General features: G+C 59.4%; 1 protein-coding gene and 1 pseudogene across 1 annotated transcript; one reads left to right on the forward strand and one right to left on the reverse strand.

Annotated features, from left to right (window-relative positions):
• Positions 1-678: 678 nt before the first annotated feature.
• Positions 679-7,654, forward strand: LOC136461306 (calcium-transporting ATPase 4, endoplasmic reticulum-type-like; annotated as a pseudogene).
• A 4,409-nt stretch (positions 7,655-12,063) lies between these two features.
• On the reverse strand, positions 12,064-13,005 carry LOC136461307 (uncharacterized). Its single transcript, XM_066460653.1, has 2 exons — positions 12,643-13,005; positions 12,064-12,553 (listed from the first exon to the last, which is right to left on the reverse strand). Exons 1-2 carry the CDS (start codon positions 13,003-13,005, stop codon positions 12,131-12,133), a joined length of 786 nt encoding a protein of 261 aa, XP_066316750.1. The 3' UTR covers positions 12,064-12,130.
• Between the last annotated feature and the right edge of the window lie 10,139 nt (positions 13,006-23,144).

Here is a 23,144-nt window from a genome sequence, read left to right on the forward strand (position 1 = left end):
CACTGTTTCATAGGTTAGTTACAGCATTTAATTCTCCTTTTGTATTGTGATCAAATGTGCCACGTGAACTATGGCTCCGTTCACTTCGCTGAAAAAAAAATCGAAATACTGTTCCGGCTGATTTGTTGTAAGAGAAAAACGTTGTCCTAGTTAAAAAAACAAATTGAAAAAGACAGATTATAAGAGAAACGAACGTGGCCTATGTTAACTAGATGATATTATTTGTAAATCGATCAGCAATTCTTATTGAAATCGATCAGCAAGCTACTGCTGCTAATTTTAGTATTATACATGGTTGTGGCACAATTGAATAGCAACGATTAAATAGCTTCAGACTTTCAGAACATGTCAATATGAAGCCAACGGAAAGTGCGGCCATGGAACCACAGGACGACCGGAGTGGCCCTTCTGTGCCTCATCGAGGCCGAGCTGAAGTTGCCGGATGTTGTGCTGCTGGCCTGTACCTCGGTCGTCGTCAACCTCCGACCTTGCCGCGTCTCCCTTTGAGCAGGCTGTATCCCTCCCCACCTGCGTGCGATCTCGTTGAGTGGGATCCTGATGACGACGAAGATCGGAAAGACACAGATGATGCGATGCTCTCTGGCATGTGGATCCTCATGCTCCCCACAACCAAGATCCGACGAAGACAATGAGGCTACAGTACATGCCCATGGAGGCATGGAACCTGTTTGCCGCGTCCGCCTGCCACCGCGAGCCGCGTCCGCTGCCGCCACGCGCTGTGTCCGCCTGCCGCCGCAGCCCGCGCCGCCGACGTGGCCTGCTGGCCGGAGTTGGTGTGGAGCTGGGGAGCCGCTGGTCGCCTTTGCGCACCAGATCGGCGATGAAACGATCCGGGCTCGCAGTGCGCGTTTCACCCTTTTTCCAAGGGGTTATTGGAGTCTTGCCATTATAATTTTTCAAGTTTTAAAGAATGCCATTATTATTCATCTTATTAGAAACTTGTCATTACTATTTTGCTTTCCCCTCGTTCTTGCCCTTTTCTACGTCTGGAGCGTAGCTAGGTCCACCTACAGCGTATGTGCTGTATTGCCTCTGTACGAGAGGATAAGGCTGAGCAGTCTGCTGCCAGTGCCGCGGCGTGTGCCGCCGCTCGGATTCCCACAACTCCGCCGCCCGTGCCTGCACTCTGCTTCATCCATCCATCCCCAGAGTGGGCATTGCCATCCCCTGCTTCGTCGGCTTGGTTCGTTGCGGCGTGCTCCGGTCTCCGGCTCTCTGCACCGCATGCCAATGAACCAACCACCCGACTCTTCCACCGTCGCCGCTCCGGTGCCCGCCGCCGCCACCGGCGACGCGGGCGGCCTATCCGCGTTCCCGGCGTGGGCGCGGTCGGTGTCAGACTACGAGGAGCGGCTGGGGGTCTCCATCACTCGCGGCCTCTCCTTCGCCGAGGCCACGGCGCGGCTGCACGTCCACGGGGCGAACGAGCTGGCGGAGCACCCGGGCCCGTCGTTGTTGCGGCTGCTGTTGGACCAGTTCGAGGACATGCTGGTGCGCGTCCTGCTCGTGACCGCCGCCGTCTCCTTGCTCCTCGCGCTCTCCTCCTTCGCCTCTTCGAGCGCCGCCCCGACGCTCGCCGCCTTCGTCGAGTCGCTCATCATCTTCCTCATCCTCGTCGTGAACGCGACCGTCGGGGTGTGGCAAGAGGCCAACGCGGAGCGGGCGTTGGACGCGCTACGGGAGATCCAGTCCCACCATGTCGCGGTCCTTCGCGACGACGGCTGGGTCCCCGCGCTGCCCGCATGGGACCTCGTCCCGGGCGATGTCGTGCAGCTCTGCGTCAGGGATAAGGTGCCCGCCGACATGCGCATCGCAAGCCTGCTCACCTCTATGCTCCGCCTCGAGCAAGGGTCGCTGACCAGGGAGACGACATCCATCAACAAGACCTCCCGCGCATTGCCGGTGGAGGACATCGATATACAGGCTAACGAGTGCATGGTGTTTGCCGGCACCACCGTCGTCAACGGCGTCGCGCTCTGCATCGTCACGCGCACTGGGATGGCCACGGAGATCGACGCCATCCACACGTAGATCCACCAGGCGTCGCAGGAGGACGACGACACGCCGCTCAAGAAGAAGCTCAACGAGTTCGGGGAGGCGCTCACCAAGATCATCGGCCTCATCTGCGCGCTCGTCTGGCTCATCAACGTCAAGTACTTTCTCACCTTCAACCTCCAGGGGGATGGGTGCCAGGAACGTCAGCTTCTCCTTCGAGAAGTGCACCTACTACTTTGAGATCGTCATCGTGCTCGCCGTCGCCGCCATACCTGAGGCCCTGCCCGCCATCATCACCACCTGCCTCGCGCTCGGGACTAGGAAGATGGCTGCCAAGAATGCGCTCGTCAGGAAGCTGCCTAGCGTCGAGACCCTCGGCTGCACCACCTCGTACAGGGGCAATACGGGCACATACGGAAATACGGCACCTGCAGGTGGGCCTAGCTACGCTCCTGTCGGATACCGTGAGAAAGGGTACCCTAAGCAAAATCCAAAAAACGACTGCTTAGACCTCGTAAAGATCGAAACCAGCTAAACGCTGTTGGCCTCGGCCGATTCTCCGACTCGCCCGAGGCTCCAAGGGCCTCGGCCGACTCTCCGACTCGCCCGAGGCCCATCGCCGCAGGCCTCGGCCGATTCTCCGATTCGCCCGAGGCCCCCTCGCTACCGACCCCGAGCGATTCCCCGCCAAAGGCCACGGCCGGGCCACCGACCCTCCGTCTCGCGCAAGGCAGGCTCGGCAGCACTCCGCCGCCCCTTCCTTCTCCCGTCCCTCTGACAAAACGTCGTGTCACATCAGCTCAGCCGATTGTTGCCCCTGACGACAACCGCACGCCCGGCACAGTACAGCAAAATGGCCGATGGGACAGGAGGCAGGACTGGGCAGGGGTTACCCGCCACTGTACTAACCACCGTGACGCCCATGCCTCACTATGCTGCCAACTCCTGCACCGAGGACAATGCAGCGTGGGGAGCCACATCTGGGCTACTGTAGCCTCGGAATCAGTACCCAAGGCCAATAACTCCCCCCAAGAACCTCCAGTTTGCTTCACGGGCTCGGCAGCCTGAGGGTCCATGACCACCGAGCCCCCCGCGATGGCTCGGCCTCGGCATAGCCGCTGCCCCCTACGGCGTCATTACACGGCAACCCGCACGACGCCCGCCATGTCCTGCATCAAGCCGTACTGGAGCCCCACGACGCACAAGACCGAGTACGACCAGCATGTCACTTCCGCACGTCCTATCGAGGCGCTCAACCACTCCGACAAATCACACGGCGGCGCGGTGCAGCGACGTGGCAGACCGGACGTCCGTCACATCAGCGCCCTGCCATCCACGACGGGGCTGTGCAAGGGTTACCGGCTACTGTGCTGCCTAAACTCCTGCACCAAAGGACGGACACGGCGTGGGGAGTCAGAACCGGGTTCCTGTGACCTCGGGGCCAGCGAACCGACCGCTCCGCCCCGCTCGAGACCCCCGATGAGCCTCGGATTCCGCCTCGCCCGAGACTCCCGGTAGGGCCTCGGGCGAACTGGCCATGCTCCGCCTCGCCCGAGGCCGGGCTCGTCCCGCAATCTCGTCACCTCCACCTCAAAGGTCACTCTGGCGGGCTATCGCATCCAATTAATGCACCCAGCTGCCCGCACTACGAAAGTCACGATCGGCAGCATGCCGCGACAGGACAACGGTCAAATCGCCTTTTTACCATCCCTTACTGACGATACGGGGCACCATATCCTATAGACGCGTGTTCGGCACTATTCCGCCCAAATCAACTATCGGCGATGACCGCCCAGACCTCACATTGCCACCCGCTAAAGGCCTCGGCACAGCAGGCCTCGGCACAGTGGGTCTCGGCCTCAGCGCGACAGGTCTCGACACAGCCTACTACAGCAGCCCCCAGGCCTCGGCATTTCACCAAGTCAACAAAAGTACAAGAGCGCAGCATGTCGTCAGCCTTGAAGACCATACCGACTAGACATCGATTGGAACTCCCACGACGCCATACTGCTTCAGGGAGCGGAATACGTCAGCAAATAGTAGCCTTCTCATGTACCTCTCGCTTCCTCCTTGTAACTATAAAAGGAGGTAGCCAGGGCCATTTCTGGGGGGCAGGAGGACAAACACACCGATAGAATCACGCACTTCCACGCTGCTTAGGAGCAACGTCCCACGCAGTTCGCACCACCCTCGCCGAGACCTGGGGCTAGCTCCCTCTCTCACTCAGCTTGTAACCCCCTACCACGAGCACTCCGGTGCAAGGAATACAAGATCAATCTCTCAGACTGGACGTAGGGCCTCGACTGCCCGAACCAGTATAAACCTTGTGTCTCTTTGCATCACCATCCGGGATTAGGGACACGCAGTACAAATTCACTCGTTGGTTGAGGGACCCCCGGTTCCAAAACACCGACAGTTGGCGCGCCAGGTAGGGGGCTCTGCGTGTCAGCTTCGTCATCCTAGCAAGTTCCGGATGGCAGACCACATACGACCATTGCGCCTCGGCACCATAGTTTGGTTCGGGAGCCTAGAGTTCATGTCTCTAGGGCATGAGTACGACATGGTGCTCCTCGCTCCTCGAACCCCACCGTCCGACGACGAAGTCACGCCCCGGCAGCCCAGGCGTAGGCGGCGTCCGGGCGGCCGCTCTCGCCACGCTCGCCGGGCACGGCGCGAGCAAGGCCACCCCGACGCTACGCGAGCCCAGGGCAGCACGACACTCCCCGCCGATATCCTGCGACCAGCTGTTGGTACGGGGTCCCTGACTGGGGACCTGTCTGACCTGAGCCTGGACAAAGGAAAATCGCCAGGGGCTTACGACGATGCCCAGTCATCTAACCCCGCTCCGCCACTCCCTGAAGAACCGACCCCGGCGGGGCAGAATCTGGAGACGGCCCCGTTCCCATACCCCTTTGGGTTAAGAAATGCCGCCACCTCCTATGCCTACGCTTACGCTGCCGCTCACGAGCACCCCTCGGAACGCCGCCAGCGCTTCGCTCTCGACCTAAGCACCCACTCCGACCCCTCGGACGAGGACGAGGCGTGGCCCGGGGTGGATTTCTCCGAACTCCACAACCCTGGGGCTTTACGCCAATTCTTGGCCGCAAGCGACTACTGCCTCGGCTATTCCGACTCCGACGACGAAGGGACTTACGATCCATCCCGTGAGTGCTTCCACGTCGGGCTCGGGATGCCAACGGTGGGCGAAGAGGAAGAAGGGACAGGCACTCGTTCACCGCCCCGGGCGGGGACGGGTGGTGCCACGCCTCCTCGTCTCGTAGCCCCGGCAGCACGGAACGAGAACCTCGTCCACGGGGGGCATCGTCGCCCAGACCTGGAGCAGCTCCGCGAGCTTCAGGCCAAGGTCGAACAGGACCGACTCCTTCTGCAACAGCTCCGGGACACTCTCGAGCAGGAGCAGCGAGGGCGCGGTGAGGGCGGAGGAGCCCGAGCGCGGGCCCGCGACGTTCATCACCGCATCAACGACAACGAGGGCGGAGAGCCACCCCCAATCTTTAACCGCGCTAGCCAGAATGTCGCAGCTGCTGCGATGCTGATCCGAGCGATGCCCGAGCCCTCCACCACCGAAGGGCGACGGGTCCGCGGAGAGCTCCGCGACCTCCTCGAGACCGCAGCAGTACAGCAGGCCGAAAGTTCCGCCTCCCGCCGGCGTGGAGGCACTTCGGAGCAACCCACGGCACGACCTCGCCAAGGTCAGGATGCCTCGGTCCGTCCCGAGCCCGCTCGCGCGCCGACGGTCAACAGGGCCCCCTCGGTGCGCGACCGACCTGGCCACCAACGCGAGGTACAAGGCGACCACGAGGTAGTTGGCAGGCGACGGCGCCACGACGACGGAGCCGCCCGAGGCTACCACCCGCACCGAGGCGGTCGCTACGACAGTGGTGAGGACCGCAGCCCCTCCCCTGAGCCACCAGGACCTCGGGTCTTCAGCAGGGCCATCCGCGTTGCTCCTTTCCCCGCCCGGTTCCGACAGCCGGCCAACCTCACCAAGTATAGCGGCGAGACGAACCCTGAGCTATGGCTAGCCGATTATCGCCTGGCTTGTCAGCTGGGTGGCGCGGACGATGATCTGCTCATCATCCGCAATCTCCCTTTGCTCTTGACGGACTCGGCGCGAGCCTGGCTTGAGCATCTCCCCCCCTCGCAAATCCACGACTGGCGCGACTTGGTTAGGATCTTCGTCGGGAACTTCCAGGGCACTTACGTGCGCCCCGGGAATTCCTGGGATCTCAAGAACTGCCGCCAGAAGCCGGACGAGTCTCTCCGAGACTTCATCCGGCGCTTCTCCAAACAGTGCACCGAGCTACCCAGCGTTGGTGACTCGGAGATCGTCCAGGCTTTCCTCTCCGGCACCACTTGTCGGGACTTGGTCCGAGAGTTAGGGCGCAACGTCCCGCGCTCTGCCGCCGCGCTCCTCGACATCGCCACCAACTTCGCCTCGGGCGAAGAGGCGGTGGGGGCCATCTTCCCCAACAACGACGCCAAGGGGAAGCAAAAGGACGAGGCCCCCGAGGCCTCGCCCACCCGCGTCCCTAAGAGAAAGAAGAAGGGCCGCCCGGGGAAGCAGGAGGTCCTCGAGGCCGTTCACGTCGCCACAACAGATCGCAGGAATCCCCGAGGCCCCCGCGGCCCCGGGCTATTTGACGACATGCTAAAAAAGCCCTGTCCTTACCATCAAGGCCCGGTGAAGCATGCCCTCGAGGAATGCACCATGCTCCGGCGTTACTACGCCAGGCTCGGGCTCCCCGACGACGATGAGGCCAGGAAAAGGGGCGCCGGCGAAAGGGACGGTGATAAAGATGATGGGTTTCCCGAGGTACGCAACGCTTTCATGATCTTTGGCGGACCCTCGGCATGCCTCACGGCGCGCCAGCGAAAGAGGGAACGCCGGGAGGTCTTCTCGGTCAGGGTAGCCACCCCCCGGTACCTCGATTGGTCTCGGGAAGCAATCACCTTTGACCGAGATGACCACCCTGATTACGTTCCAAACCCCGGGCAGTACCCACTAGTCGTCGACCCGATCATCGGCAACACCCGGCTCACCAAAGTGCTCATGGACGGAGGCAGCGGCCTCAACATCCTCTACGTCAACACTCTGGAGCTCCTGGAGCTCGACTGATCACGGCTCCAAGGCGGTTCCGCGCCCTTCCACGGCATCGTACCAGGAAAGCGCACGCGACCCCTCGGACGCATCGATTTACCCGTCTGTTTCGGCACTCCCTCCAACTACCGCAAGGAGGTCCTCACCTTCGAAGTGGTAGAATTCAGGGGGGCGTACCACGCCATCTTGGGGCGCCCGTGCTACGCCAAGTTCATGGCGATCCCCAACTACACCTACCTCAAGCTCAAGATGCCAGGCCCCAACGGCGTCATCACCATCGAGTCCACGTACGAACATGCATACGACTGCGATGTCGAGTGCATCGAGTACGCCGAGGCCCTCGTGGAGGCCGAGACCCTCATCGCCGATCTGGTCCAGCTTGCCGGCGAGGTTCCCGACGCCAAGCGGCGCGCCGGGGCCTTCGAGCCCGCGGAGGCTGTCAGGCACGTCCCCGTCGACCCCGCCGTCCCCGACGGCCGAGGACTGAAGATCAGCGCCACCCTCGACAGCAAATAGGAGGCCGTGCTCGTCGACTTTCTTCGTGCGAACGTCGATATGTTCGCATGGAGTCCCTCGGACATGCCAGGCATACCAAGGGAGGTCGCCGAGCACGCCTTAGATATCCGGCCAGGCTCCAGGCCGGCAAAACAGCGCCTGCGCCGGTTTGACGAGGAGAAGCGCAGGGCCATCGGCGAAGAAGTACAGAAGCTCGTGGCCGCCGGGTTCATCAAGGAAGTATCCCATCCAGAGTGGTTGGCTAACCCTGTACTAGTCAGGAAGAAAAGTGGCAAGTGGAGGATGTGCGTGGACTACACTGGTCTAAATAAAGCATGCCCGAAAGTCCCATTCCCACTACCACGAATTGACCAAATCGTCGACTCCACTGCAGGATGCGAAACCCTCTCCTTCCTTGATGCGTATTCCGGTTACCACCAAATCAAGATGAAAGAGTCCGACCAGCTCGCGACTTCGTTCATCACTCCATTCGGCATGTACTGCTACGTAACCATGCCGTTTGGCCTCAGAAACGCAGGGGCCACTTACCAACGGTGCATGATCCAAGTCTTTGGCGAACATATCGGACGAACCGTTGAGGCCTATGTGGATGACATCGTAGTCAAGTCCAGGAAGGCCAGCGATCTCGTCGGCGACCTGGAGGTTGCCTTCACATGTCTCAGAAAGAAGGACATCAAGCTCAACCCCGAGAAGTGTGTCTTCGGGGTCCCCCGAGGCATGCTCTTAGGATTCATAGTCTCGGAGCGTGGGATCGAGGCCAACCCGGAGAAGGTCTCGGCCGTGACCAACATGGGCCCGATCCGAGACCTCAAAGGCGTGCAGAGGGTCATGGGATGCCTTGCGGCCCTGAGCCGCTTCATCTCCCGCCTTGGCGAAAAAGGCCTGCCCCTGTACCGCCTTTTGAGAAAGGCCGAGCGCTTTTCTTGGACCGCCGAGGCCGAGGAAGCCCTCGCCAGGCTCAAAGCACTACTCACCAACCCCCCCGTCCTGGTTCCGCCCGCCGAGGGCGAACACCTCTTGCTCTACGTCGCCGCGACGACCCAAGTGGTCAGCGCGGCCGTAGTCGTCGAGAGGCAGGAGAAGGGACACGCTCTGCCCATCCAGCGACCTGTCTACTTCATCAGCGAAGTGCTCTCCGAGACTAAGACACGTTACCCGCACATCCAGAAGTTAGTTTACGCCATAGTCTTGGCTCGACGCAAGCTGCGTCACTACTTCGAGTCCCACCCGGTGACTGTGGTGTCGTCTTTTCCCCTGGGGGAGATAATCCAAAACCGGGAGGCCTCGGGTAGAATAGCCAAATGGGCTGTCGAACTCATGGGGGAGACCTTGTCTTTCGCGCCTCGGAAAGCGATCAAATCACAGGTCCTGGCCGACTTTGTAGCCGAGTGGACCGACACACAGCTGCCACCCGTTCAAATCCAATCAGAATGCTGGACCATGTACTTCGACGGGTCTCTGATGAAGACTGGGGCCGGCGCGGGCCTGCTCCTGGTCTCGCCCCTCGGAATACACATGCGCTACATGATCCGGCTTCACTTCGCCGCCTCCAACAATGTCGCCGAATACGAGGCCCTCGTCAACGGCCTGCAAATCGCCATCGAACTTGGAGTACGACGTCTCGACGTACGGGGTGATTCGCAGCTCGTCGTCGATCAGGTGATGAAAGAGTCAAGCTGCCACGACCCCAAAATGAAGGCGTACTGCGCGATGGTACGTCGTCTGGAGAACAAGTTCGACGGTCTCGAACTCAACCACGTTGCACGAAAGTTCAACGAGGCCGCGGACGAACTGGCAAAGATGGCGTCGGCACGGACCCCGGCCCCTCCGAACGTCTTCGCCAGAGACCTCCACAAGCCGTCCGTCGACTACGCCTCGGCGACGGAAGAAGACCCATCGGCCGAGCCCACCGCAGGGCTCGAGGCCCCCTCTGCCGTCGAGACCCCGCCAGCCGAGCCCGAGGCGATGGCGATTGACGAAGAGCCTCCCAAGACCGACCAAGGAACGGACTGGCGAGTCCCTTTCCTTGATCGCCTCGTCCAAGGAGAGCTTCCTGCTGACAGAACCGAAGCCCGACGGCTTGCGCGTCGCGCCAAGACTTACGTCCTCTGCAACGGCGAGTTATATAGGCGCAGCCCGTCTGGTATTCTCCAACGATGCATCACCACCGAGGCTGGCCAATCCTTACTTCAGGACTTACACGCGGGAGTCTGCGGGCACCACGCGGCGCCTCGGGCGCTCGTAGGTAACGCCTTCCGCCAAGGTTTCTATTGGCCAACGGCGGTGGCCGACGCCACAAAGCTAGTACGCACCTGCGAGGGATGCCAGTACTATGCTCGACAGACGCACCTCCCGGCCCAAGCCCTCCAAACCATCCCCATCACATGGCCATTCGCTGTGTGGGGACTGGACATGGTTGGGCCTCTGCAGAAGGCACCCGGGGGCTATACCCATCTGCTGGTAGCTATCGACAAATTCTCTAAATGGATCGAGGCTCGTCCGATCGCTCAGATCAAATCCGAGCAAGCGGTGCTATTCTTTACGGATATCATCCACAGGTTCGGGGTTCCTAACACCATCATCACTGACAATGGGACACAATTCACCGGGCGCAAGTTCCTAACGTTTTGTGACGACCACCACGTCCGGGTGGCCTGGGCGGCCGTAGGGCACCCAAGGACGAATGGCCAAGTAGAGCGTGCCAACGGCATGATCCTACGAGGCCTTAAGCCAAGAATATTCAACCAGTTGAAGAAGTTTGGCAAGAAATGGCTTGCCGAACTCCCGTCAGTCATCTGGAGCCTAAGAAATACCCCGAGCCGAGCCACGGGATTCACACCGTTCTTCCTGGTCTATGGAGCCGAGGCCATCCTCCCCACTGACTTAGAATACGGCTCCCCGAGGCTACAGGCGTACAACGAGCAAAGCAACCGCACTGCCCGCGAAGACGCCCTCGACCAACTGGAGGAAGCCCGCGACGTCGCGCTACTACACTCAGCCAGGTATCAGCAAGCCCTACGACGCTACCAAGCCCGGCGCGTCCAAAGCCGGGACCTGAAGGTGGGCGACCTAGTGCTGAGACTAAGGCAGAGCAACAAGGGCCGCCACAAGCTGACCCCACCCTGGGAGGGGCCGTATATCGTCGCTCAAGTGCTGAAGCCCGGGACCTACAAGTTAGCCAACGAGAAGGGCGAAATCTTCACCAACGCTTGGAACATAGAACAGCTACGTCGTTTCTACCCTTAAATTTCCAAACGTTGTTTACATTGTTTCTCGAAATAAATAAAGAAGCGTTCTTTAATTATTATAATCTTTCGAGGAACCCCCTTATAGACAAATCGGCTGCATAGAACCCAAGGACCGAAAGATCGTCTCAAGGGCGAAAAGGCCGGCCGAGTCGTGAGAACGGCCTATGCCTCTGGGCTACGGCAGCTCCCTCACCACCGTTTCGCCCAAAGGACAGCTTAGGTTCCGAGGAAGTTCTTTGCAGAGAGGTTATCTATCGATAGGGGCTCGACGTCACTATAACGCAATAAGGGAGACTCGGCTCTGCCTCTGCAAAGTCGAGCCTCCCTCGGGGGCTAAAAAGGGGGAACCCCCCTAAGTCCCGGACACCATTTCTCAACCGTTTTTCCGAAAATTTCCACACCAAACTCTCTCGCGCTCCGGCGGGACCTTCGCAAGAAACCCAAAGACCAAAAGCGTGTCTAGAGGCCAAAGGGCTGGCTGAGTCGTGAGAACGGCCTACGCCTCTGGGCTACGGCAGCTCCCTCACCGCCCTTCGCCGAAGGACGGCTTAGGTTCCGAGGGATTTCTTCGCGATCGGGACAGAGGGCACGAACTTAGAAATAGAATGGAAAACGGTTAAAAAGCACACATACGCAAATACTTTAAGGGCCTCGACGGCCACAAAAAAACGTCATGATTCGGCAACTAACTCGATTCGGTTACATGGCCCCTTTTGGCCCAGGTCAAAGCTCAAGGATCGGCGGCCGGCGCGGGAGGGACCACCTCTTCTTCGAACAGCTTGGCCAACGCGGTGCCAGGTGCCTCGGCCGCCTCCAACAGCCTCACGACCTCTGCATCAGCCTCCTCGTCATCTTCTGGCAACACGTAGCCGTCGCTGACAGCCTCGAGGTTGATGGCGTAGTGCGAGGAGACGACGGCCAGGGCGCGCTTGACACCCGTGTGCAACGCCCCTCGGAGTCTCTCGCGGACGTGGCCGCTCAACGCAATGAGGCGGCTCCCAAGGGAGCTAGCTGATTGGACCTCCTCGACGTCCAGAGCCTCGCAGGCAGACCGGACAGCGCTGCGCAGCGCCTCGTGCTCCCGGACCTCGGCATCCAGCGCTGCTTGCGCCGCGGCGGAGGCCTCAGCCGCCTGGGAAGCCTCTTTCTCCAGACCTACGTCGCAGCAAGGGGTCAGGAGTCAAGCGCGAACCAGGACAAAAAGAGCAAATGGAACGAGGAACATGGTTCAGCGGAACTTACCCTCGGCCTTGCCCTTCCAGGCTGAGACCTCGACCCGAGAGGCCTCGGCCGCCTTGGTAGCCTCTGCCAGGGCGACTTTTGTCGCCTGATGCTCGCTCTGCTCCGCACCCAGCTGCCCGGCTGTAGCCTTCGCAGAGGCCGTCGCTTCTTGGGCCCGAAGCCTGAAGGAGTCTCGCTCCTCCTCCAGTTCCTTGATCTTGGCCACCAGAGGGGCGGACTGCTCCTTAGCCATGGCCAACTCCGCCTGAATGTCGGCACAACGAAGGCGGAGGTCCTCCACTTCCGCACTCCGCGCCGACAATAGTCCCTGGGCATCGGCAAGCAAGCCCTTCTGGCGCCGGAGCTGGTCCCAGATATCCCTCTCATTTCGCAGGAACACCGATTTCCCAAGGGATCGGGTCTCGAGCTCCTAAGGAGGCAAAACAAAAAACACACGTCAAAACACTGCGAGCGGGCTCGGAGAGAAAACAACGCGGCACGAGAGGGGAAAGTACTCACCCGAGTGACACCAGGCAAGTCCCTTTCCATGACAGTCATCGCTGTCTGCAACGACCGCACGGCCAATCGGCGATACTCCTCGAGGGTATCCCAACGCCCCCCCTCGGCGACGTCCTCAAGGGCGAACACAGGCTCCCCCTCGGGATCAGCCTGGTCCCGCCAGAAAACACGCGGGAAGTTCCACCCACGGGGCTCGGGCCGTAGCGGAACAAGGGCCGAACTCCCCTCGGCAGGATCTGGGACTTGTTGCTCCGCGGTACTGGCCGCCTCGACGTCCGCCGCCTCCTTCCCTCGGGAGGAATCATCAGACGAGATTGTCTGAACCAGGGGCGGCGCCAAAATTTGCCCCGTCTCCACCTCCATCGCCTCGGTCTCGACGGACCCGAGGGCTCTGGCCTCCGCCGTCTCTACCTTGATGGCCTCGGTGTCCACCGCCCTGACATCGGAGGTCTTGGGGGCTCCGGCCTCGCCCTCAGTGGCCTCGGCAATAGCAGACGCCCCAGCCTCCTTCGCGGCCGCCTCGGCCCCCTGTTCCTGGGCGGCCTCCTCCTCCACTCGCTCCGCGGCCGCCTCGGCCCCCTGTTCCTGGGCGGCCGCCTCCTTCAAAACGGCCTCACCCGACCCCGCGCCGCGCTGCGCGTCAGCCTGCGCCTCCGCTGCCTGATGGGCGGAGGAGCTAACGTTCACCTTGAGCGCCTTACGGGGCGCCAAGGGAGGGTCTCCCACCAGAAGCGTCTGGCTGCAAGAAAAGACACTCCCAAGGTCAGCATGCAACCAAGGGGCGAACAAGAAGCGGACTCCGCCAGGAAAGACGCTTACCGCGAACGGGGATGCAACCGCTTCGACACCGTCCGCCTCCTCTGCAACGGCGGCGGTGGTGGCAGCAACGCGGCCTCGGTGTCCACCAGCGCCAGCTGGTCCCCGTCGGACCCCGGCACCTCCTCGACCCTTCGCGGAGATAATGGGGTCGCCCCCACCGTCACCCGCTCAACCTCCACCGTCGAACCCATCGGGCCGACGGCACGCTCCTCCGACACCCGCGCCTCGGGTGTGCCGGCCTCGGCGCCGGGACGGGCCACCACTGGCCCCGGGACACCTCCTCCTTCTCCTAGGGGCGTCAGGCTCCTTGCCGGCGCCCCGGGAACCATCTCCCTGATGTCGGGGAGGTGTTCCAGGCAGGCCGTCCCCACCTCGCACCCACCGCCGTCGCTCGAAGAATCCGACACCGACGGCGAGGGAGACGGCTCCAAGGGGAGACCGTCGAGCCTCTGGCGCCGGCGACGGGCGTCCAGCTTTTCGCGCGCGAGGATCTTCTTCGTGCGCTTCGCCTCCTGGGCATCTTTCTTCTTCTTCTCCTCCTCGGCACGCGCCCTGTTCACGGATCGCCGCCGGGCGTCCTCAGGAACGGGCGGCGGGGAGCCTCGCACGTCTCTTATCCCCTGTGAGAGCGACGAAGTAAGACAACAGACCAAAAAGGCGAAAAACAAGAAGGACGCGAAAGCCTCGACAACATCCAACTTACCAGCGAGACATACCCCCGCGACGGGCGCATCGGGAACGGCATCAAGTCATCGAGCCTTGGCTTCCCGTCTACCGCCTCCCTCACCCGACGCAGGGTCTCGTCATCGGAAAGGGCGAAGGCGGACATCTTGATACCGGCGACCGGGTCGCTCGGCGTCATCTCGAACAGCCGCCGTCGCCGGGCCATTAGCGGCAACACCCTTCGGCGGTGAAAGGCCGCCACGACCACGGCCGCCGAAAGGCCGCAGTCACGCAGCTTCCCCAAGGCCCTCAAGAGCGGTTCCAGCCTAGGCTGGTCGACCTTGATGACGCCGTACCCCCATTTCTCCGGTTGACTCTCTACAACCCGCCCGGTATAAGGGGGAAGTCCTCCGCCGTCGTTGCGGAGGTAGAACCAGCCGTCATACCAACGACGGTTGGACGTCGACAGCTGGGCCGGGATATAGAGGGACTGCCGGTCTTGGCGCACGTGGAGGGTGCAGCCGCCGGCCCTCTGCGCCTTCCGAGCCCCCCTCGTTCCCCCCGGCTTGGAGGTGAACGTCGCTCGGAACAAATGGAGCCACAACTCCCAGTGGGGAGCGATCCCCAGATACCCCTCGCAGACGGCGACGAAGATGGCCGCCTGCGCGATGGAGTTGGGGCTGAAATTGTGCAGCTCCACGCCATAGTAGTGCGGGAGTGCCCGCATGAAGCTATCCGCCGGCGACCCGAAGCCTCGCTCGTGGAAGACGACGAAGCTCACCACGTAACCGTCGCGCGGCCTCGGCTCCGACTCGTCCCCCGGAGCAATCCACTCCGGCTCGTCGGGGTCGGTGATCGGGCGAAGAAGACCGGCCTCCACGAGCGACTGCAGCTTCTCCTCGGTGACGTCGGACCGCTCCCAGGGATCCGCCGGGAGGATGACGGGACCACCAGCCATTGCGCGGCGGAGGACGCTGCTACAGCGGTAATCTCTCCCCCTCTCTCTCTCGATCTCTCGCCCTCGCACTTCTCTTCCCCGGCGCTCTATGCTCTCAGCGACGGCACGGAGGCAGCAAAGGCGAACGCGGAAAAGGTAAGGAGGGAGAGGGCGAGGCTGTTTGCGTATTTATGCAGGGACGAATCGAAACCACCGGGCGACGAAATCGGGGAAGTTTCCCCCAGGAAATCCGGTGCGGTTATCCAGATCCGGTCTTACCGCCCACTCCCTCCTCATTAATTGCGCGTGCAGTTACGTCCCGTCGACTGACGCACGTCACGCCCGACCGCAGCGGCTGCAGGCGCCGTCCCACCTCCCCGAAAAAGCTGCCTCAAAAGGCGCGCCTGCCGTTGCTAACCGCAGGGAGAGAGGTAACCCCCACCCGATTCCTTTCAGGCAAAGGGACCAGGCACCGAGCCCGTTACGGTCCAGGGGTTCGAAGGCTGGGCCCTCAGGGGTTTCGACAGCCGCCCCAGGACAACAGAGTCAGGGGCGACTACGGGCGAGCCTATACGAGGCCGAGGCCCAAGCAAGCGAAACGCTTGGGATGCCCTGTGTCGTGTCCGAGACCGGCAGGGAAGTCTCCGAATGGGATCCCACCGTAGGGAGGCACCGAGCCACCGAGGCCCAGCGAACGGCCTCGGCACCCACTAGAGAAACCCTCCGGTACTCTTGGAGCGCGTCTCCGGACCGCTAGCCGACCCCCAGCGAACGGGGTGCGGGCCTCCACTCGGACTTACCCGATAACAGCTCACCGGAAATGCCGTCGCTCGCGCCCACCGAGGGTAGCATGGCATCTTCCACCCCTCCTTCCGAGCGAAAAGGAAGCGCGAGGGTCGAACAAAAAGTCAGGAGAATCCCTGACGGCCCTCTTGCTCCGCGCAGAGGCTAAGGGACTCTTCCTGCGAGACGTTGCCAAGTCCCAGCGACCTGGGCTCGCACACGAGGGGACTCGGCAACACAAACCCTCCTTCCGAGCGAAAAGGAAGCGCGAGGGTCGAACAAAAAGTCAGGAGAATCCCTGACGGCCCTCTTGCTCCGTGTGGAGGCTAAGGGACTCTTCCTGCGACACATTGCCGAATCCCAGCGACTTGGGCTCGCACACGAGGGGGCTCGGCAATACAAACCCTCCTTCCAAGCGAAAAGGAAGCGCGAGGGTCGTTCAAAAAGCCGGAAGAACTCCTGACGGCCCTCTTGCTCCGTGCAGAGGCTAGGGAGCTCCTTCTGCAAAAAGACGCCGAGACCCCGCGACCTAAGCTCGCACCCGAGGGGGGCTCGGCAGTCAGACCCTCACACGCGAGGGGCGAACCAAAAGCCAGGGGACCTCCGACCGCTCTCTCGCTCCGCGCGAGAGACTCGGGGGCCCTCCTGCAACTTTGCCGAGACCCAGCAGCTCAGGCTCGCACACGAGTGGGCTCGGCAAACAGCCCCCCCCCCGTCCGAGCGAAAAGGACGGGCGGGGGACGGGCAAAAAAGACGGGAGGACCCCTGACCGCCCTCTCGCTCCGTGCGGAGGCTCGGGGGCTCTTCCTGCACCCAAGATAAAGACAAGCGACCCAAGCCCGTTACGGTCCAGGGGTTCGAAGGCTGGGCCCCCAGGGGTTTCGACAGCCGCCCCAGGACAACAGAGTCAGGGGCGACTACGGGCGAGCCTATGCGAGGCCGAGGCCCAAGCAAGCGAGACGCTTGGGATGCCCTGTGTCGTGTCCGAGACCGGCAGGGAAGTCTCCGAATGGGATCCCACCGTAGGGAGGCACCGAGCCACCGAGGCCCAGCGAACGGCCTCGGCACCCACTAGAGAAACCCTCCGGTACTCTTGGAGCGCGTCTCAGGACCGCTAGCCGACCCCCAGCGAACGGGGTACGGGCCTCCACTCGGACTTACCCGATAACAGCTCACCGGAAATGCCGTCGCTCGCGCCCACCGAGGGTAGCGTGGCATCTTCCACCCCTCCTTCCGAGCGAAAAGGAAGCGCGAGGGTCGAACAAAAAGTCAGGAGAATCCCTGACGGCCCTCTTGCTCCGCACAGAGGCTAAGGGACTCTTCCTGCGACACTTTGCCGAGACCCAGCGGCTCAGACTCGCACACGAGGGGTCTCGGCAAAACAAACCCTCCTTCCGAGCGAAAAGGAAGCGCGAGGGTCGAATAAAAAGACGGGTGAACCCCTGACGGCCCTCTCGCTCCAGGCGGAGGCTAAGGGGCTCTTCCCGCAGCACCGTCGAGGCCCTGCGATCCGAACTCGCACCCACGGGCCCGGCAAACACAATGTAACTCCCCACTCGAAAGAGAGAAAAGCCCCTGGAGAAGTGAAATCACTCCTCCAGGGCCTCGGGGGCTACACCCGGCGGGTGCGCTCGCGCGCACCCACCGAAACCCCGAAAACGAAACAACATCCCGACAGGAACTATCAAGAGCCAATTCTCGTCAGAACCTCAGGGGGAGTGCCTCCACTCCCCCCAAGGCTCGGGGGCTACTGTCGGATACCGTGAGAAAGGGTACCCTAAGCAAAATCCAAAAAACGACTGCTTAGACCTCGTAAAGATCGAAACCAGCTAAACGCTGTTGGCCTCGGCCGATTCTCCGACTCGCCCGAGGCTCCAAGGGCCTCGGCCGACTCTCCGACTCGCCCGAGGCCCATCGCCGCAGGCCTCGGCCGATTCTCCGATTCGCCCGAGGCCCCCTCGCTACCGACCCCGAGCGATTCCCCGCCAAAGGCCACGGCCGGGCCACCGACCCTCCGTCTCGCGCAAGGCAGGCTCGGCAGCACTCCGCCGCCCCTTCCTTCTCCCGTCCCTCTGACAAAACGTCGTGTCACATCAGCTCAGCCGATTGTTGCCCCTGACGACAACCGCACGCCCGGCACAGTACAGCAGAATGGCCGATGGGACAGGAGGCAGGACTGGGCAGGGGTTACCCGCCACTGTACTAACCACCGTGACGCCCATGCCTCACTATGCTGCCAACTCCTGCACCGAGGACAATGCAGCGTGGGGAGCCACATCTGGGCTACTGTAGCCTCGGAATCAGTACCCAAGGCCAATAACTCCCCCCAAGAACCTCCAGTTTGCTTCACGGGCTCGGCAGCCTGAGGGTCCATGACCACCGAGCCCCCCGCGATGGCTCGGCCTCGGCATAGCCGCTGCCCCCTACGGCGTCATTACACGGCAACCCGCACGACGCCCGCCATGTCCTGCATCAAGCCGTACTGGAGCCCCACGACGCACAAGACCGAGTACGACCAGCATGTCACTTCCGCACGTCCTATCGAGGCGCTCAACCACTCCGACAAATCACACGGCGGCGCGGTGCAGCGACGTGGCAGACCGGACGTCCGTCACATCAGCGCCCTGCCATCCACGACGGGGCTGTGCAAGGGTTACCGGCTACTGTGCTGCCTAAACTCCTGCACCAAAGGACGGACACGGCGTGGGGAGTCAGAACCGGGTTCCTGTGACCTCGGGGCCAGCGAACCGACCGCTCCGCCCCGCTCGAGACCCCCGATGAGCCTCGGATTCCGCCTCGCCCGAGACTCCCGGTAGGGCCTCGGGCGAACTGGCCATGCTCCGCCTCGCCCGAGGCCGGGCTCGTCCCGCAATCTCGTCACCTCCACCTCAAAGGTCACTCTGGCGGGCTATCGCATCCAATTAATGCACCCAGCTGCCCGCACTACGAAAGTCACGATCGGCAGCATGCCGCGACAGGACAACGGTCAAATCGCCTTTTTACCATCCCTTACTGACGATACGGGGCACCATATCCTATAGACGCGTGTTCGGCACTATTCCGCCCAAATCAACTATCGGCGATGACCGCCCAGACCTCACATTGCCACCCGCTAAAGGCCTCGGCACAGCAGGCCTCGGCACAGTGGGTCTCGGCCTCAGCGCGACAGGTCTCGACACAGCCTACTACAGCAGCCCCCAGGCCTCGGCATTTCACCAAGTCAACAAAAGTACAAGAGCGCAGCATGTCGTCAGCCTTGAAGACCATACCGACTAGACATCGATTGGAACTCCCACGACGCCATACTGCTTCAGGGAGCGGAATACGTCAGCAAATAGTAGCCTTCTCATGTACCTCTCGCTTCCTCCTTGTAACTATAAAAGGAGGTAGCCAGGGCCATTTCTGGGGGGCAGGAGGACAAACACACCGATAGAATCACGCACTTCCACGCTGCTTAGGAGCAACGTCCCACGCAGTTCGCACCACCCTCGCCGAGACCTGGGGCTAGCTCCCTCTCTCACTCAGCTTGTAACCCCCTACCACGAGCACTCCGGTGCAAGGAATACAAGATCAATCTCTCAGACTGGACGTAGGGCCTCGACTGCCCGAACCAGTATAAACCTTGTGTCTCTTTGCATCACCATCCGGGATTAGGGACACGCAGTACAAATTCACTCGTTGGTTGAGGGACCCCCGGTTCCAAAACACCGACAGCTCCAGATGTAGAAAAAGGGCAAGGGTGAGGGGAAAGCATAATAGTAATGGCAAGCTTCCAATAAGACAAATAGTAATGTCATTCTTCAAAACTGGAGAAATTGTAATGGCAAGAATCCAAATAACTCTTTTTCCAAGACCTTGGAAACGCTGTGCATACGTTTTGTGGGGATGAAATGATTATCACCTCTCTTTCTCCTCTTAAATATGATGTCATGTCATCAAATTAGCTGATATATTGCCTCATTTAATGCCCATAAAACTATCATTGAGACCGGCCTTATAAGATCTTCGTTCTTCTTCCCTGCTACCGTGAGCTTGGATTCCAAATATATATATATATGACCTATTTCAAACGTAGGAATTTGGAATATCACGAGAATCAGTTTATTTTTATATATACAGAAAACATAGAAAACGGAAAAGAAATCCTGCATTTCAAAGGAGCCACAGTGTTCATTGTGATCACCATATTTGGAAGCGAGATGGAAGAGAGCACCCATTGAGCCATGAAGTCATCAATGAGTTGGCAAAAACAGGATATGCCAATTAACAATTGTGCAAGAAATAATTAATAACCAAAAAAAGAAGCAAGAAAGCGATTGTCAAGCACAACAAGCAAGGTGTTGAATGTAAAAAAAACTAGGTGTAAAGGAAGTGAGAAAGGATGAAAACGGTCGAAAAGAGGCTTTAACCACTTTTAATTTTTTAAAATTATACGAAATCAAAATCAGCAGAGAAACAACATCAAATTTCGGAAATGAAGTCTCGATCAGAAAAAAAATGTTGATACGATTGAGAACCAACTTCAAAATATATAGTATTTTCCATGGGCAATGGCACCTCTAGTGTATGTATAGCTGGCCATTTGGGCCGCCCGGGCCGTACCAGGCACGGCCTGGTAGGGCACAGCATGGTAGAGCATGACGAGCCACCGAGCCGTGCCGCCCTAGTCCATCGTGCCTCGCCGATGACCTAGGCACGGCCCGTCGGGTCACTTTTCGTGCTGGGCCGGCCCGAAAAGCACGGCCTCTTTAACAGGCCAGGCCGGCCTGAGGCCCGCATTAGCAAGGGAAGGGAGAGAGGGTAGGCTGGGCGCTTAACACTATGGGACAAATGTCGACGCCCACAACACTGTTTTGGCTCTGACATGCCTAGAAGGGCTTAAAGCGTATGGTCTTCGATATTATGGTTGACTTGAGTGCCCCGCCTTATCTGCATGTGTACTTATGAAGGAGTAGCGCATAGACGTCGAGCGAGGTGGAGGCTAGCCCTCGGACGTCGGGGAGACGGAGCCTGCCCTCAGACGTCGAGCGATGCGGAGCCTACCCCAAGACATCGGACGAGGTAGATCCCAGCCCTCGGATGTCGGGCGAGGCAGAGCCTGCCCCTAGACGTCGGGTGAGGTGGAGCCCTGCCCTCGGACGTCGGGCGAGGCGGAGCCTGCCCCTAGACACCTAGTGAGGCGGAACCCTGCCCTTGGATGTTGGGTGAGGCAGAGCCCAATCCTTGGACGTCGGGCGAGGCGGAGCCTACCCTTAGACGTCGGGCGAGGCGGAGCCAGCCCTCGGTCGTTGGGCGTTAGGCGAGGCAGAGTCTAGCCCTTGGGGGATGGGTGAGGCAGAGCCAGCCCTTAGAGGTCGGGCGAGGCGGAGCCAATCTTCAGTCATTTCAGCAAGAAGTGTAGCTGTGTTCTTGTCTATTCGGAGCCATTAACGTTTGACGGTTATTAACTCCTCATCTTTGGGTACCCTAGTATTAGGTCCCTGACACGTCGAGCTCCAATTTTGGAGCTTTACCCGCCGCCATGCCGTTAAGGCCCCTCACCGCCCGCGTCGTGGCCTGCCTCCAACACTTCACCCCATGTCAAATCCTATGCACCACTAGCTCACCTTGGCTCCGTCTTTGTCGTGCGCACACTAGTCGCAGCTCTAGTGCCGCCTCCTCACCACTGACATAGTTGTGCCTTTGCAGTCAGCCGTTCACCTCGCAGCGCGCACGTGGCCAGCCTCGCTTGGGTCGTCTCCGATCAAGACAGCTTCTCGGTAAGGTCACTGGTGAGCTGTCATTGCTCACCCGCTACCCCTACCGCTTTGTTGTTGCTGCGGCTCACCAAAACGCTGTTGCCATTGCCATAGGGTGCCCGCTATCGTGGAGAGGTCCTTCTACAGCGTCTCGGCTCGTGCAACCACCGCCCATCATCTCGCGTCGAACCCTATATGAGCGTCGCCCTCGTAGATAGGTCCGTGTGGGTCCTGTGTGACCGGCGTAAGCGCCAGTGCCACCACTCATCGCGTCGGTGAGCACGGGGATGGTCGAGGGCCTTGCCATTGTAAAGAGGAGAAGATCCGAGGGTTCCGTCGCAAAGTCGCTGACTATAGAAATAGTACGTATATTGTTCGTGCTATTTTCTAATAACGCGAGGGCATTTTTGCTAATGTGCCAGTGCGCACAGGATCTCCCCACCGCGGGTCGCCTCGCGTGGGCCGCGCCTGTGGGCCACCACGCGCTCACACGCGTGCTACGCCATGTGGGTCGTGTTGGGCCGAAATTAATTTAGTTTTTTCGTGGAAGAATAGAAATAGCTTTTTATTTTAATTCTGAGCTGAACTTTGGTAATTAATATAAAATAATGTAGGTATTCAAAAATTGTGAAACCAATTTTGTTAAGCTTTTAAAATTATGCTCTATCTGTTAGTGTATTTAGTTCATATATATACTTGTCGATATCAGGAGCTATTAAATTATTTGAGAGTGCTTAATATTATTATGTTAAATATTGCAGGAATTTTTGTGGTAAAATAGTGATAGCTTTAGCTTTCAAAATTTTACAGTAGCGTTATGATATTATTACATGCTCACTGTAATTTTTGTAGCTTTAGAATAGATTTAACATAAGAATAGTTAAATGCTCTTTGTTTCAAATATACATTAAATTATTAGTAGAAATAGAGATATATCCTTCAATTGTAAAGCTAGGTGTTTGTTAGTTGAACCCAACACTTTACTTGATGAAGATGATAGTTAGCTTAGTATCTTAGTTATTAGAGCTACCTTAGTTGTTTACCATGTGTATTTTTATTTTAACAGTTATTATTGCCGAAATGCTAAGTGTTGTATCATCATCGCATGCATGTAGAGAACAAGTTGACGGAGATCATGAGTTTGAGGAGGTGATTGAGGAGTACGATGAGGAATAATCACTATATATATGTGTGTGTGATGTGCATTTACGTTATAGGCTTATTGTTGAAACTACATGCATAGATATACCTACCTATGAGTCCTATTAGCTTAGGCCGTGTAGCTGCTATGCTTTGGTTTTTCGGTAGCGTGAGTAACTTGTCATTACTCGCAATAGGTGATTATTAAATATTACTCTCATGATAAAATGGTGAAAAGAAATAGAGTTCGGGCAGGGATATGGTACGGGTATTGGTGGGTGTAAGAGGTTGTGTCCCGTGGCCAACGAGACATAGCTTGGTTACACTGTTTTCCCTGTCCATGTCGATTAAGGGCTGATCGTTGCATTGGATTCTAGTCAGATCACAAACTTATTATCCTGAGCACATACTTGCTTATGAGA

Source organism: Miscanthus floridulus, chromosome 6 (genome assembly GCF_019320115.1).
Source record: "Miscanthus floridulus cultivar M001 chromosome 6, ASM1932011v1, whole genome shotgun sequence".
Lineage (NCBI taxonomy): Eukaryota > Viridiplantae > Streptophyta > Magnoliopsida > Poales > Poaceae > Miscanthus > Miscanthus floridulus.

Excerpts from the sequence above, each read along its gene's own strand:
- LOC136461307 (XM_066460653.1), bottom strand. The coding sequence starts at position 13,005 with ATGGAGGTGGAGACGGGGCAAATTTTGGCGCCGCCCCTGGTTCAGACA. Across the intron at positions 12,554-12,642 it reads ACTTGCCTGGTGTCACTCGG|GAGCTCGAGACCCGATCCCT; the intron begins GTGAGTACTTTC and ends TTGCCTCCTTAG.